General features: G+C 39.7%; 1 protein-coding gene across 13 annotated transcripts in view; it reads right to left on the reverse strand.

Moving 5' to 3' along the window:
- kiaa0825 (KIAA0825 ortholog) overlaps positions 1-12,853 on the reverse strand; it is a 313,741-nt gene that overhangs the window by 204,855 nt on the left and 96,033 nt on the right. For 12 of the 13 annotated variants that reach the window (XM_069891196.1, XM_069891206.1, XM_069891301.1 and 9 more), the window contains exons 14-16: positions 11,771-11,956; positions 8,784-9,002; positions 7,921-8,326 (exon numbers count right to left, since the gene is read on the reverse strand). In XM_069891196.1, coding sequence (XP_069747297.1) covers positions 7,921-8,326; positions 8,784-9,002; positions 11,771-11,956 — 811 coding nt within the window. Of the gene's footprint in view, positions 1-7,439; positions 7,530-7,920; positions 8,327-8,783; positions 9,003-11,770; positions 11,957-12,853 lie in introns of those variants that run through there. The other variant, XM_069891283.1, reaches the window with a different exon arrangement.

Raw genomic sequence — 12,853 nt, forward strand, 5'->3', positions numbered from 1 at the left:
ATTTTCATGGACCCGGGAAATGGGGAGCTCTAACTGGGGTGAATCTTATCAGGGTTGGGGCCAATGATGTCATTCTCCACCATGTAGCCCAGGATAGCCAGACGTTTAGTACTGACATGCACTTGCTAGAGTTTAAGTGAGTTTTATGGCTTTTGCTGCATGGAGAAAGCTCTGGAGGCTGACGTCATGGTCTTCCAAGGTATGGCCACAGGTTGTGATGTTATCGAGGTAGGGGAAAGTAGCCTTCAACCCGTACTCATCCACCATTCTGTCCATCTGCCTCTGGAAGATAGAAACCCCGTTAGTAATATTGAAAAGGACCCTCCGGAATTGATAGAGACGACAGTTGCCTCAAATTTCATATACGGATGGTCCTTAGAATGGAGTGGCAGCTGGTAATCAGATCAATGGTAGAATAGACCTGATACTGCGCAATATCATTCACCATGTCCGAAATTCGAGGGGGTGGGGTATGCATCAAGGAGTGTGTACCGATTAATAGTTTTGCTATAGTCAATTACTAGCCTGGACTTGTTTTCCCCTTTTACCACTTCTACTAGCACTCTCCACAGGCTGGTGCTAGGTTCGATGATAACATCATTGAACAGACGTTGTGTCTCAGGCTTTATGAAAGCTCGGTCTGCTGTGCTGTACCTCCTGCTCTTGGTAGCAATCGGTTTGCAGTCTGGGGACAGACTCGGGAAGAGAGGTGGGGGGGGCCTCTGTTTCAAACCATGACGGGGGGGAGGGAACCAGAATACTCCAAGGTCATGCTTTTAAGGTAACACAGGAATTCCAGACCCAACAACACCGGAGCACACAATTCATCAAGCACATACAGTCATATTTTACAAAAATCCCCCCACCTCTTGAACAACAAATGCACTATACAATGTTGTAAAATATGTGTAGAATGCAAATGAGACTCAAGGAATATGCTATAATTGGAAAGATACAACTTTAGGTTGTATTCCTGCACAGTCCATGTCTATGAATCTTTCAGTGGAGCCTGTGCTGATTAGGCATTTAGTGGAATGTCCATTTACCTTCACAGTCACCCTCGCCCAACGTCCTTTCTTAACACAGCTGGAACACACTGAGTTTTTAGCCGGGCAATAAGATCGGGGATGCTGGTCCTTGCCACAGAAAAAACACTCCCTAGCAATGGAGCGGCCTGTTCCAATGATTTGGCCAGTTCAGTACGACGAGCTAGGTCCTTCTTACCCGACTTGAGCAATTGCTGTCTCATGTATCTCGAGCGGATCCCCGCGACTAAGGTGACCTGGATCAGTTCTTCTTCAAGAAAGTGGCCCATAGGCACTTCGTACCTGCACTTCTTGGTAAGCGTCCACAGATCCAGCAGGTAGTTATCGATGGTCTCTCCTAGCCATTGGTGACGTAGAGCGAGGCGGTGCCTCGCTAGGACCGCAGTCTAGCCAGTACGTGAACTTCTCAGCCACGTTGGGGGACAGAGGGTCTATCAGAAGCATCCCTGGCTTGAGTAGCGATTCCATCATTAGGGCATAAGCTAATGAAATTGTAGCGTGAATAAAAGCTCTCACAACTGGAGGGAGAACAAATGCTTTTATTAGCTTATAACTATGGGTAGAGTCTCACAGTCATCTTCAGAAGGATTCTGGGTTTAGGCAGGAAACCAGAGTTATATGTGAGCAGATGGGGGTGGAGCCCGGAGGCAGAGCCAGCCATCAGCACAATACATTTCCAGTGAATCCCAGTTCACTGCAAAGATGCAAACTAGTAGTTAGCCACAGAAAGGACGGCCAGGTTACAGTGTGCCAAGAAGCATTTGAAAGAGCCTGCAGAATTCTGGGAAAAGGTCTTCTGGACAGATAAGATCAAGATGAGCCTGTATCAGAGTGATGGCAAGAGCAAAGTGTAAAGGCATAAAGGAACTGCCCTCGATCCAAGGCATACCACCCAGGGTTGGTGCCAAAATGCACAAGCATTGCCCCCCAAATGAGGTATGGTGACCCCCCCACCCACTCGTGGCCATTGCCCCCCCAAATGAGGTATTGTGACCCACAGCCGAGCATCACTAGCATCTAGCACCACAGTGAGATCACAGCTGGAACCACTCTGTCTGTTGCCTGCAATGCCTAACAGCAAGGATGACAATACAAAATAGGAGAAATTCCTGGGAGCCATGAATGAGGAGCATGGGGTAGGAAGGGTCCATGCAACAGTCCACAGCATCACATCCACCCTGTGGTGCCGAGGGTCTGTCAAAGCTGCTTCCTTGTGCTGCCTTCCTATCTGCCGCTTGTCAGGGAGCTGCACGGAGGAGGTTCATGGTAGGCAACTCTGTATTTCTACTTCATATATTTTTTTTTGTATATGTGCCTGTATTGAGTGTGTAGCGAGTTTGTCTTCATTCACTTGATCATCATTAATCCCAATCGATTCTCGACGTTCCAACATCTGAGATCCAAAGTTAAAAACTGGAAAATCGCCAAGTCAGTCAACCGAATGAAATCCAAATGAGCATGCCTTTATATGCTGAAGAGAAAACTTAAGAGGACAATCCCCCAAATAAAAAAAAAACAAGCAAGAACTGAAGATGGCTGCAGTAGAGGCCTGGCAGAGAAGATACTCAGCACCTGGTGATGTCTATGAATCACAGACTTCAAGCAGTCATTGCATGTAAAGGATATGCAACGAAGTATGAAACATGACTTCTTTAATATTCATACCATTGCTATGTCCCAAATATATGGTGCCCTGAAATGAAGGAACTATGAATAATAAGTCCTGTAATTTCTACATAGTCAAACCAAAATAGACACAAATACCCTTTAATAAAATCTGGATTGTACATTTTAATCAGGTGTGAATTGTTTGATTACAAATTTAAAATTGTGGAGCACAGGGGCATATAAAGGAAAGAGACTGTGCCTTTGTCCCAGACATTATGGAGGGTACAGTACATTGTACTTGGGCATATGATGTCGAACTCTCTTTTTCTATTTATTCCCAAATTATCTAATCAATATGCGAATAATTGAAGTCCCCAAGATCACCACCTCTATTCCCTTTCTCATAGTTTTCTTAATGCTCTGCAGTCAGGAATATTGGGCCTGATTTTTATAGCCCTTTTTCCATTTCAATCATTACTTTATAATTCCAGACAAACTCCTGCTTCATCATTGATCATATTTCAAGCATTTATACACAGGCATTCCAAAACTGTTCTTATTTTTCTCTTTTTTAATGTTATTTTTCTCATTGTCCACTTGTTCCAAAATTATACAATTTTCTTATTTACCACTTTTGAACAATAAAACTTCTATCAGCATTTTATTCACCTACAACTGTAACAAACTGGAGTCCACTTCCCTGCCAATGTAACTGCAGAAATCAGATGTCCCTCTGTTAAATATTTTGCTGATATGGTCAGATGACTCCAAAATATTTGCAACAGATATTGAGATTGATGGCGAGGTTAATGCCTCAGTATATGTTAACACACACAAACAAATATCTAATGCTGTTATAGCCCTTAGGAATGCAATCACAATGACGTGTGGAATCAAGAACATGTGGTATGGAGGGTACCACAAATAGTCTAAATCCAGCAGTGCTTTGGAAACAGAGCATTAAATGAGAAATGACATCTCATAATCATAATGTACATTCAGAGAGTAATATCCCTTACACTCATGTAGCATTGAGTTCACAGGAGTCTCCAGGCTATCTTACACTGAAGCCATCTTTGAGAAACCTTTAATGCTGGTAAATCTATGTCTGTGACGAATGATGGTCTTGTTCAAGGAGAAAGTGATTTAGTCAACTCTCCTTTGAGTAAAGTCTCTAACGTAAAAAATAACACAGCATCTATTCCATGGAATAAAATGGATGTTAAATTCAAGATTGCTTTAATCTCTAAAGACAAGGAAAAATTTACAAAGGACTGACTGAAGCCCAAACTCAAGAATTTGAAGGTTTCTCTGACATGGGACTTTACTACTTTCCAGATATTTTGTTGCTCATAAAATTGGAAGAGTGACTGTGGCTCCCTCAGTGCCAGATTAAGGTTTTGCAAGACCTGCAGCAATTATTTTAAAGGAGCCCTAAATTGTGCTGACTGACATACGCGTGTTGAGGGGAAGCCCTTACTCTGAAATTGCCTCCACTCCCCTCCTAATATTTACTTACATATATTGTTAAAAAACTTGCAGTGACAGCGGCAGATGGAGTCATGTGGGATAAATAGCCATCTTTGTTACCCATAATCCCCCACTCAGCTGGAACTGCTCTGCATTTCCCTGGTGCTGACACTGGTAGAGCGGTTTCAGCAGCGTGGGGATTATGGGAAACCAAGACAGCCATTGTTCCCACATTGTTTTGACCGTTAGTGTGCCTCAAAAGGAATAAACAATGATTTTGACAGATTGAGAGAATTGATATTAATAGAAGAAATTAAAAGGTGTGCCCCAAAGGAGATTAAATTATACCTGGATGAGAGAAACATGGGAACATGGCAACAGGCAGATAGATTAGAGGACAAATTTGCTCTTATTCACAAAAATACATTCCAGAATAGTAGACATTTTCAGAGAGTTCATGTGGAACAGATTAATAAACCTGTTCATAAGGTTAATGTGGAGCAGGATAGTAAGCATGAAATTAAATCTGGAGAAAATGTTAAGAGAAAAGATGAAGGGTCAGGTGGGAAAGGACAGAAGAGGATCCAGTTGATAGAGACTTGCCCAGTACCTCTGAAGTACCTTTGAAAGAGCAGGGTCATTGTGAGAGTAAGGATTTCTCTTTGTCAAGGAAAGAGTCAATTCAACATCAGAAATTAGATACAGATCTTGTTGTCTTAAAGGAGAAAACAGTAAATGAACAGGAGATTAAAGAAATGGCTTGTGGATATTACTTAAAAGGTGAATTGTTGATGAGAAAATGGAGACCTCTTGATATTCCTGCTAATGAAGGTGGGTGGTGATTCATCAGTTGGTTTTTCCTAAAAATTACCGGAAGGAAATATTAAATCTAGCCCACAGTACATCTTTGGGTGGTCATCTTAGTGTAAAGAAAACCATGAATAAGATTTTGAGAAAAGGCAACAAATGGAACAACAGGCAGTAGCAGCTTTGTCTGGAAAAGAATATTTACTTTCTGGAACGTCATGTGATCTTCGCAGGCAGAGAGGAGAAAAAAAACAGGCTCTGCTCTCAGAGGGACAGAGACCGAGACCAAGACCGAGACCGGTTCCAGCAGGACAAGCTGGCAAGCTTCAGAAGACAGGCTGGTCAAAGGAGAGGACTGGCTGTCTGGTGTTTCCCTTGGAATAGGAGAAACAGAAAGGAACTCTGTGGTGACCTGAAACAAGAAAAACTCTCTCTCTGAAAACCAACAAGAACCCTTCTGAGTGGTAACCATTTACCTGTTAAGCACTGGTGAACATTATTAACGTTAACTTCTGTGCACAGTAGAAGAATTGGCTGCACCAGTGAACCAAAGAATTTTGCTGAGTTTACACACACATTACACTCACATGAGCTTAGAATTAGGTTAAGTAAGTCAATAGAGGTAAGTTAAAGTTTGATTCAATTTTCATGTTCAAAGATAATTAAAGCAAATTTGTTTAAGTAACCCTTTGTCATGGTGCATGTCTATTGCTGTTGGGTTTTGGGGTCCTCTAGACTTGTAACAACAGGAACTGAAGGAAGACATTGCAGAGGTGTTCGCAGTGATGTTTCTGTCATCCCTGCCCTCAGTGGAGCTAGCAGAGGATTGGAGAATGGCAAATGTGGTCCCTTTGTTCAAAAAATGTAATGGAGAATCCTGGAAATTATGGACCAGTGAGTCTTATGTCAGTGGTGTGAAAACTATGGGAGAGAATTCTTCAGGACAGGATTTAACATACTGTATAGTCTTCTCAGTGATTTCCAGAATGGCGTAGGTCATGCTTCACTAGCCTAATGAATTTTTGAGGAGGTAAGAAAAGAAATTGATGAAGGTAGAAAGGTAGAGGGTGTATATGGATTTGAGTAAAGCATTTTACAAGGTCCCCCAGTCGGAAAGTCATGAGGCATGAGATCCATGGAACCTTGGCTGCGTGGTTTCAGAATTAGCTTGCTTGCAGAAAGCAGAGGGTAGTAGTGGATGGAATGTATGCTGCTTGGAGGTCAGTAAATAGTGGAAGTCCACAGGGCTCTGTTATGATCACTGCACTGTGTGATTTTTATAAATGACCTGGATGCAGTAGAGAGATGGATCGAGGAGTTTGCAAACGATCGAAGGTTGGAGGTGTCGTGGATAGTGTAGAAGTTTGTTGTAGGTTACAACAGAATGCAGAGTTGAGCGGAAAAGAGACAGATTGAGTTCAATCTGGATAAGTGTGAAATAATGCATTTTGTAAAGTCATACCTGAAGGCAGAGTACATGGTTAATGGCAATAAAAACACAATGCTAGAGAAACTTAGCAGGCCTTACAGCAGGCAAAAGCAATTTCATGTAATGTGACACTCTTTTATTACAATAAATTCAATCTTGAATCATATAGCAAAGAAAAATATATCATATCCTGATGAAGGTCACAAGCCGAAAATTAAGGTTATGTATATTTAGCTTTGCTATATAAAATCCAGTTTGACCTGCTGGTTTTCTCCAGCATGGTGTTTTTACTTCAATCATGGTGTCTTACTCATTGTTAATGGCAGAAGAACAGAGGGACCCTGGGGTCCAAATCAATAGATATCTCCAGGTTGCTGCACAGGATGATAGGATAGTTAAGAAGTCTGATGATCTTCTGGCCTTCATTAGTAGGGGAATTGAGTTTGAGTGAAGAGGTCATGTGGCAGCATGATCAAACTCTAGTTAGACCACACTTGCTTTATTGTGTTCAGTTCTGGTGTGTTCATTCTTCATTACAAGTGAAAGCTATGAAGAGGGTGCAGAGATATACCAGCATGTTGTCTGGATTGGAGAGTGTGTCTTATGAGGCAAGGTTAACCAGACCTAGAACTATTCTCTAAGGAATGAAGAAGAATGAGAGGTGACTTAATATGAGATTACAAAATCACGAGAGGCATAAATAGGGTGGAGTGTAGCACCTTTTTCCCAGGGTGAGAGCAGCAAACACCAAAGGATATCTGTACAAAGTGAGAGAAATTTAGGGGAGATGCAAAGGGTAGGCTTTTTCTTATACAAGCACAGAGAGTAGTAGGTGCCCGGAATGCATTGCCAGGAGTGGTCATGGAGGCTGGTACAACAGGAACATTTGAAAGACTGTTAGACAGACACATGGATGAAAGAAAATCAAGGGTTATGAGTGTGAGATAGGGAATGTTTAGTTTGTTGAGTAGGTTTATATAGGTTAGCACAACATCGTAGACCAAATGGGTCTGTACTGAACTGTAATGTTCTCTATCCTAACTGTTAACCATGTACTTCAAGTTTGACTCACCAAAATCCATCACCTCAGACTTATCCGAATGAACCACATCTGCCACTTTTCTGCCCAACTCTGCATTCTATCTATCTATATCCTGCCATATTTATTTCTGAAAATAGTAATGTGGCAAAAATTGACAAAATTAGCCTTATATATTTTTTAATAACCATACCTAAATATATACATGACTGTGAGATGAGGGTAGTTACCTGTTGCTGAAAAAGAACAAATCGATGGTTTGAAATTAAACGATTCAAATATAGATTAAATTATGAGATTTATTCCAAGATTGCACTTTGTGTTTTAAATGACTCTAATAATAAATTTATTATTCTCAAGTGTGTACTTTTGATCAATACCTGTATTGCAACTACACTACATTTTGTTTCATTATTGCACTATCTGCTATACTGAAGTATCAAGCAACTTATCTGGACAGCTCACAAATCTAAGCTTTTCACCATTTCAGTGTGCGTGACAATAAACATTTCAATTCTTACCTTGCTGAACAGAATGTTTCTGCATTTTGTAGTTTCACTTCAATCCATTTTGGTCTTTGTTTTTTCAGACAGTTGACGATCTTCTGTATTACTGGCTTGGGATTTTTATTTTGCTGTCCCACAATACTCTGCAGACATTCACTCACCAACTCCAGTTTCTCTTTACTCCATCTATCAATTGCAACACCTGCCAAAAATTCCATGGCATTTCCATCTTCTAATGTTTGGCAAATAATGGTAACAACGTAGGAAATAAGATATGAATTTCCAAGCTCAGGAATGATCTTTGGAAGTTTTGTTTCTGCTCGTTTGAAGAGGTACTTAATTGTAGAAGGTATTGAAGCAATTATTGCAGGTAGGTTATCAATTAAAACTGAAACAAGTTGAACAGCAAGAATTATAAAATCTGAAAGACAAAGATCACATTATAATTACTATATGCTTTTAATGATATGGATTGACAAAATTAATACTTTCAGTTTATTTACAAAGCATCATTGTAATTTTCTGCAAAGTATTGATTTTATGGAAAAAATTTGGGGCAATTAGTATGCAGACATGCTGAAGCCAGAGAGCATTTTTGTACCCAGATTCCAACTCTCTCCCCCCACCCCCCCCACCCTGTCCCCTCCCCAAACACAGCAGAAATCACAGCCCGAGGAGCAAAGATTCAGTTGACACAAAATAAAATTAATTAAGGAAAAATTTTTAAACTTTAACAATTTTTTTTACTTAGAAATTTTGAGCATAGCTACAACAGTTTTTCCCCAGAACTACAAATTAATTATTTGTCTCATTCTTAATACAAAATATATAAACAAAGTACAAGTTGCAATTTGTTGCAAAGATAAAAAGTCACCTACCTTTTCCACATTCTTTTCTTTTAAATTCTCTTGGTGCGTAACACCATTCTTTTGGAATTTTACTGAGTAAACTCTCAGGAAGCATTTGTTTATGACGAGTGCAAGGATTTTCCAGAACTTGCCACATATGAAGCAAAGAGATGACATGCTTTAAAACTGACTTGATCACTTTTGATATGAACAACTTCAGACACCTTGGAACATCTGACTCATCTTCAGCTGTAAATAGTGATATTATTCATCAACTTTCAGACTTACTACTAGATAAAACTCAGCTAATATTTGTATTCTTTAGATTTATAGCAAGTTTCTTTGTTAATGTTAGATATAACCATACCAGAGATGTTACTGAACTTGTGCAAATGTTTTTAAACCAATGTTTTAATTAAAAATTGCAATAATATCTGCTGTCATTCCAGAAAATTGCCACATCCAAGTAAAACATCACAGGCTAAAAAGTTTACATTTATTGTCACAGTGTATACATGACATCACGTATAACCCTGAGATTCTTTTTCCTGTGGGCCAGGCAGAATTTCTACTTACCAGTAACTGTCAACTGTATATGTGAAAGATATGATTACAAGAGAGAAATATAAACAAAGAAATGTAAATAAATTAACTGCAAATACAGAAAAAAATCTAAGAGTCCTTAAATTAATCTCTAATTGAGTCTGTCATTTAGGGGTTTCAGGGTTGAGAGAAGCAACTCTTCCTGAACCTGGTGGTATAAGTTCTGTGGCACCTGTACCTCTTTCCTGATGGCAGCAGCAAAAAAATCAAGCATATCCCGAATAGTGCGGATCCTTGATGACTGCCGCTGCTCTCTGATGGCAGTGTTCCCCGTAGATGTTCTCGTTGTGGGGAGTGTTTTACCTCTGATATACTGGGCTTTCCACTAAAAGGCATTGGTATCCCCACACCAGGCTATGCTGCAATGGTCAGCACACTTTCCACTACATATCTGTATACATCAGGGTGGAACGGTTAGAGTAGCGGTCAGCACAATGCTATTTTAGCACCAGTGATCTGGGTTCAAATTCGACGCTGTAAGGAATTTGTATGTTAACCCTGTATGAGGGGATTGCATCTGGGTACTGCAGTTTTCTCCCACCATTCAAAGCATATGGGGGATGTAGGTTAATTGGGGTACTTGGGCAGCACAAGCTCATGAGCTGGAAGAGCCTGTTACTGTGCTGTATATGCAAACTTTTTTTTTTAATTTAAAAATTTTAAATTTAATTTTAAACATTTGCAAAGGTTTCCAACAAACTGAACCTCCATGAACTATATCCAGGTTGTTAGAGATTTGCTTTGTTTCTTTGTCCCAGGCCTGAATCATTGGTTGCCCTTTAATTCCTGTGGCTGTTACGTGACTTGTTGAGTTTCTCCAGCACATTTGTGCACTGGCCTTATCTTTCTAAAGTCTGAGGTTTGGCATGATGTCATATGCTCTTTTGAACGTCTCCAGGTGAACTGTGGAAAGTATACCTCCAGGTTGCATCTCAGCTTGGTTTTGAAACTCTAGTGCCAGAACCTGCAGAGTCGAAAATCTAGCCAAGTCCATTAAAGGTACTGAAATCCATTGACCACATCTATTTGAGACTCTGTCTCAGGAAGGCAGCCAACATCTGGTCACAATCTCTTCTCACTGCTACCTTCAGGCCTATGTCCAGAGACACTTGGTTCAAGATAGTTATTTTCCAGGAGCTCTCAGGTTCTTGAATTACCTCATACTACTCAATCCCAATGATATACTACTCCAAAAAACATACGCTGCACAACTGAAATGCCACTGTTTAATTCTTGCACTAACTGCAACTGTAAACTTAAACCTTTCAAATTTATAACCTCTTTTTCTATCTTGGCATATTATGGTATTTTTTATACTATTGTAATGTATGTCTCTTAGAGATCTGGCTGCAGCAAATAAAAATTGCAGCACATCTGTGCATTGCACTTGACAATAAACTCTCATCTCATCTTCTTCTCATCTAAAATGTTTGCAAATAACCAGTTTAAGTCATTGCAATTTAGTAAATGGAAATTATGTGCCACTTACAATCTGATTAAAGGTGCATATTGAGGCTCTAATTTAAAATATATGTAAAAGTTCCATTGTTGTCACGTAGTACTACAATTTGAATAAGACAGAGAGTCATCACTTTGTCTTTCCCCCTCACAGATGAGGTCCCAGCGAGGAACAAACTTGCAGCCCCTGGTTTACAAGGCCAGTGCTCTAGCCTTTTTTTTATAATTTGGAATCCAAATTAACCCTAGATCATGGAATGCAGTAATATTTTAGTGTTGTGTTTGAATTTACAGATTATGTTTTTTAACAATGCTCACTACTTTAAAGGACAGAACTAACACAAAAAGTGGCCTAGTTCACACTATTGCTTTCTGCAGATTGATTACTGAAGCCTTTTGTCCCTGTCTCTATAAAATAATCACCATGATTTTTTTTTCCCCCAGATATTCCAAAGCAATCAGGTGAACTATCAAGCTTGAAACAAAATGTGAGCACTTGCAGCCAGTTTTTTCTTTAAACACCTAAGACAAAATAAGGTGGAGCTGGCAGAAGAGAAGTGAGTGAGATTACAAATCTCCTATGTTGAGAAGATTCTTAAGATTCATGACTGCCTGGGTGAAGACATTTCTTATTACCACTGTTCTTTGAGGCCAATTATTTTGAGTATGTGAGCTCTGGTTCTCGACACTCCAGCCAGGAAAAATAAGCATCAGTATTGGCTTTATCTTGTTAAGGACTGAAAAAAATGTTGTTAATTTCAGTGAGATTACTTGGTAATTCAAAAGAGCCAACATTGACTGTTTAATCTCTCCTCATCCAAGAAATTTAATTGGTAATTTTATAAACCCATTATCCCAGGAATGAATCTGGTGCTTCCTTAATCAAATTATGATTTGACTTTTTTCAGTATGAATTATGCTACTCATAAACAGATGATAATGTTGTTTCACCACACCTGCTATGGAGCACAATTTATCCCACATCTGATATTTGTCCATATACTCTTCAAGAACTACTCCAAGACCTCTGGGCAATGATTTGCAGTATGTCATCACCATCACAATTGCTTCTATCAATCTTGATTGTTGATCATGGTGTGTCTCTTTTCTCTGTTTATCATCAACATTCTGTTGATTAATAGCTGGAAAACAAAAGTGATGATTTGAGGAAGAATGTCTCCAGAATAAATTGTAAGCAATGTAATAAAATATGAGTAAAACACGAGTTGTCTGCCTTTTTCCTGTAATAAAATGAGAGATTGCATACAACAAGAATACTTTAAAACAGCATATCTATTGTTACGAGTCCAGAGGACCCCAAAACCCAGCAGCAATAAATATGCACCACGACAAAGGTTTGCTTAAACAAAAGTTGCTTTTAATTATCCTTGAACATGAAAATAGAATCAAACTTTAACTTATCTCTATTGACTCACTTAACTTACTTAAACCCCTTCTAATTCTAAGTGCATGTGTGTGTAATCTCACTGGTTGCAGGCAATTCTTATACCATGCACAGAAGTTAACATTAATAAAGTTCACCAGGCTTTGGTACTTGAAAGGTACTTGAAAGGTAAATGGTTGCCGCTCAGGAAGGTTTTTGTCGGTTTTCAGAGAAAGATTTGTTGCTCATTGGATACCCACAACTGATTCCTTCTGAACAGCCACTTCAGTGCCTTGCCAAAGAAACTTGCCCCATCAGGGTTTTCCAAATGATAACCTCTTTCTTTCAGGTCACCACAGAGTTCCTTTTTGTTTCCCTTATTTCAGGTGAAACATTATGCAGCCAGTCCTCTCTTCTTGTATCGACCACAAGGGCTTTGACCAGGCTGAACAAAGAACTTACAATCCATCTTCAAAATGGGGTTTTCCACAAGCTTGCTGGCTTGTCCTGTTCCAGTCCCAACTGCTGCTGGTGAACTGTAGAACTGAATTCTCTCTCTCTCTCTCTCACACACACAGAGAAAAACCACATGACTTAGAACAACAAAATGCGGCTCCAAACCTAATCTTCCGAGTTCATTCATCTGTTGCTTTCC

This window comes from Narcine bancroftii, chromosome 1 (assembly GCF_036971445.1).
Source record: "Narcine bancroftii isolate sNarBan1 chromosome 1, sNarBan1.hap1, whole genome shotgun sequence".
In the NCBI taxonomy this organism is placed as follows: domain Eukaryota; kingdom Metazoa; phylum Chordata; class Chondrichthyes; order Torpediniformes; family Narcinidae; genus Narcine; species Narcine bancroftii.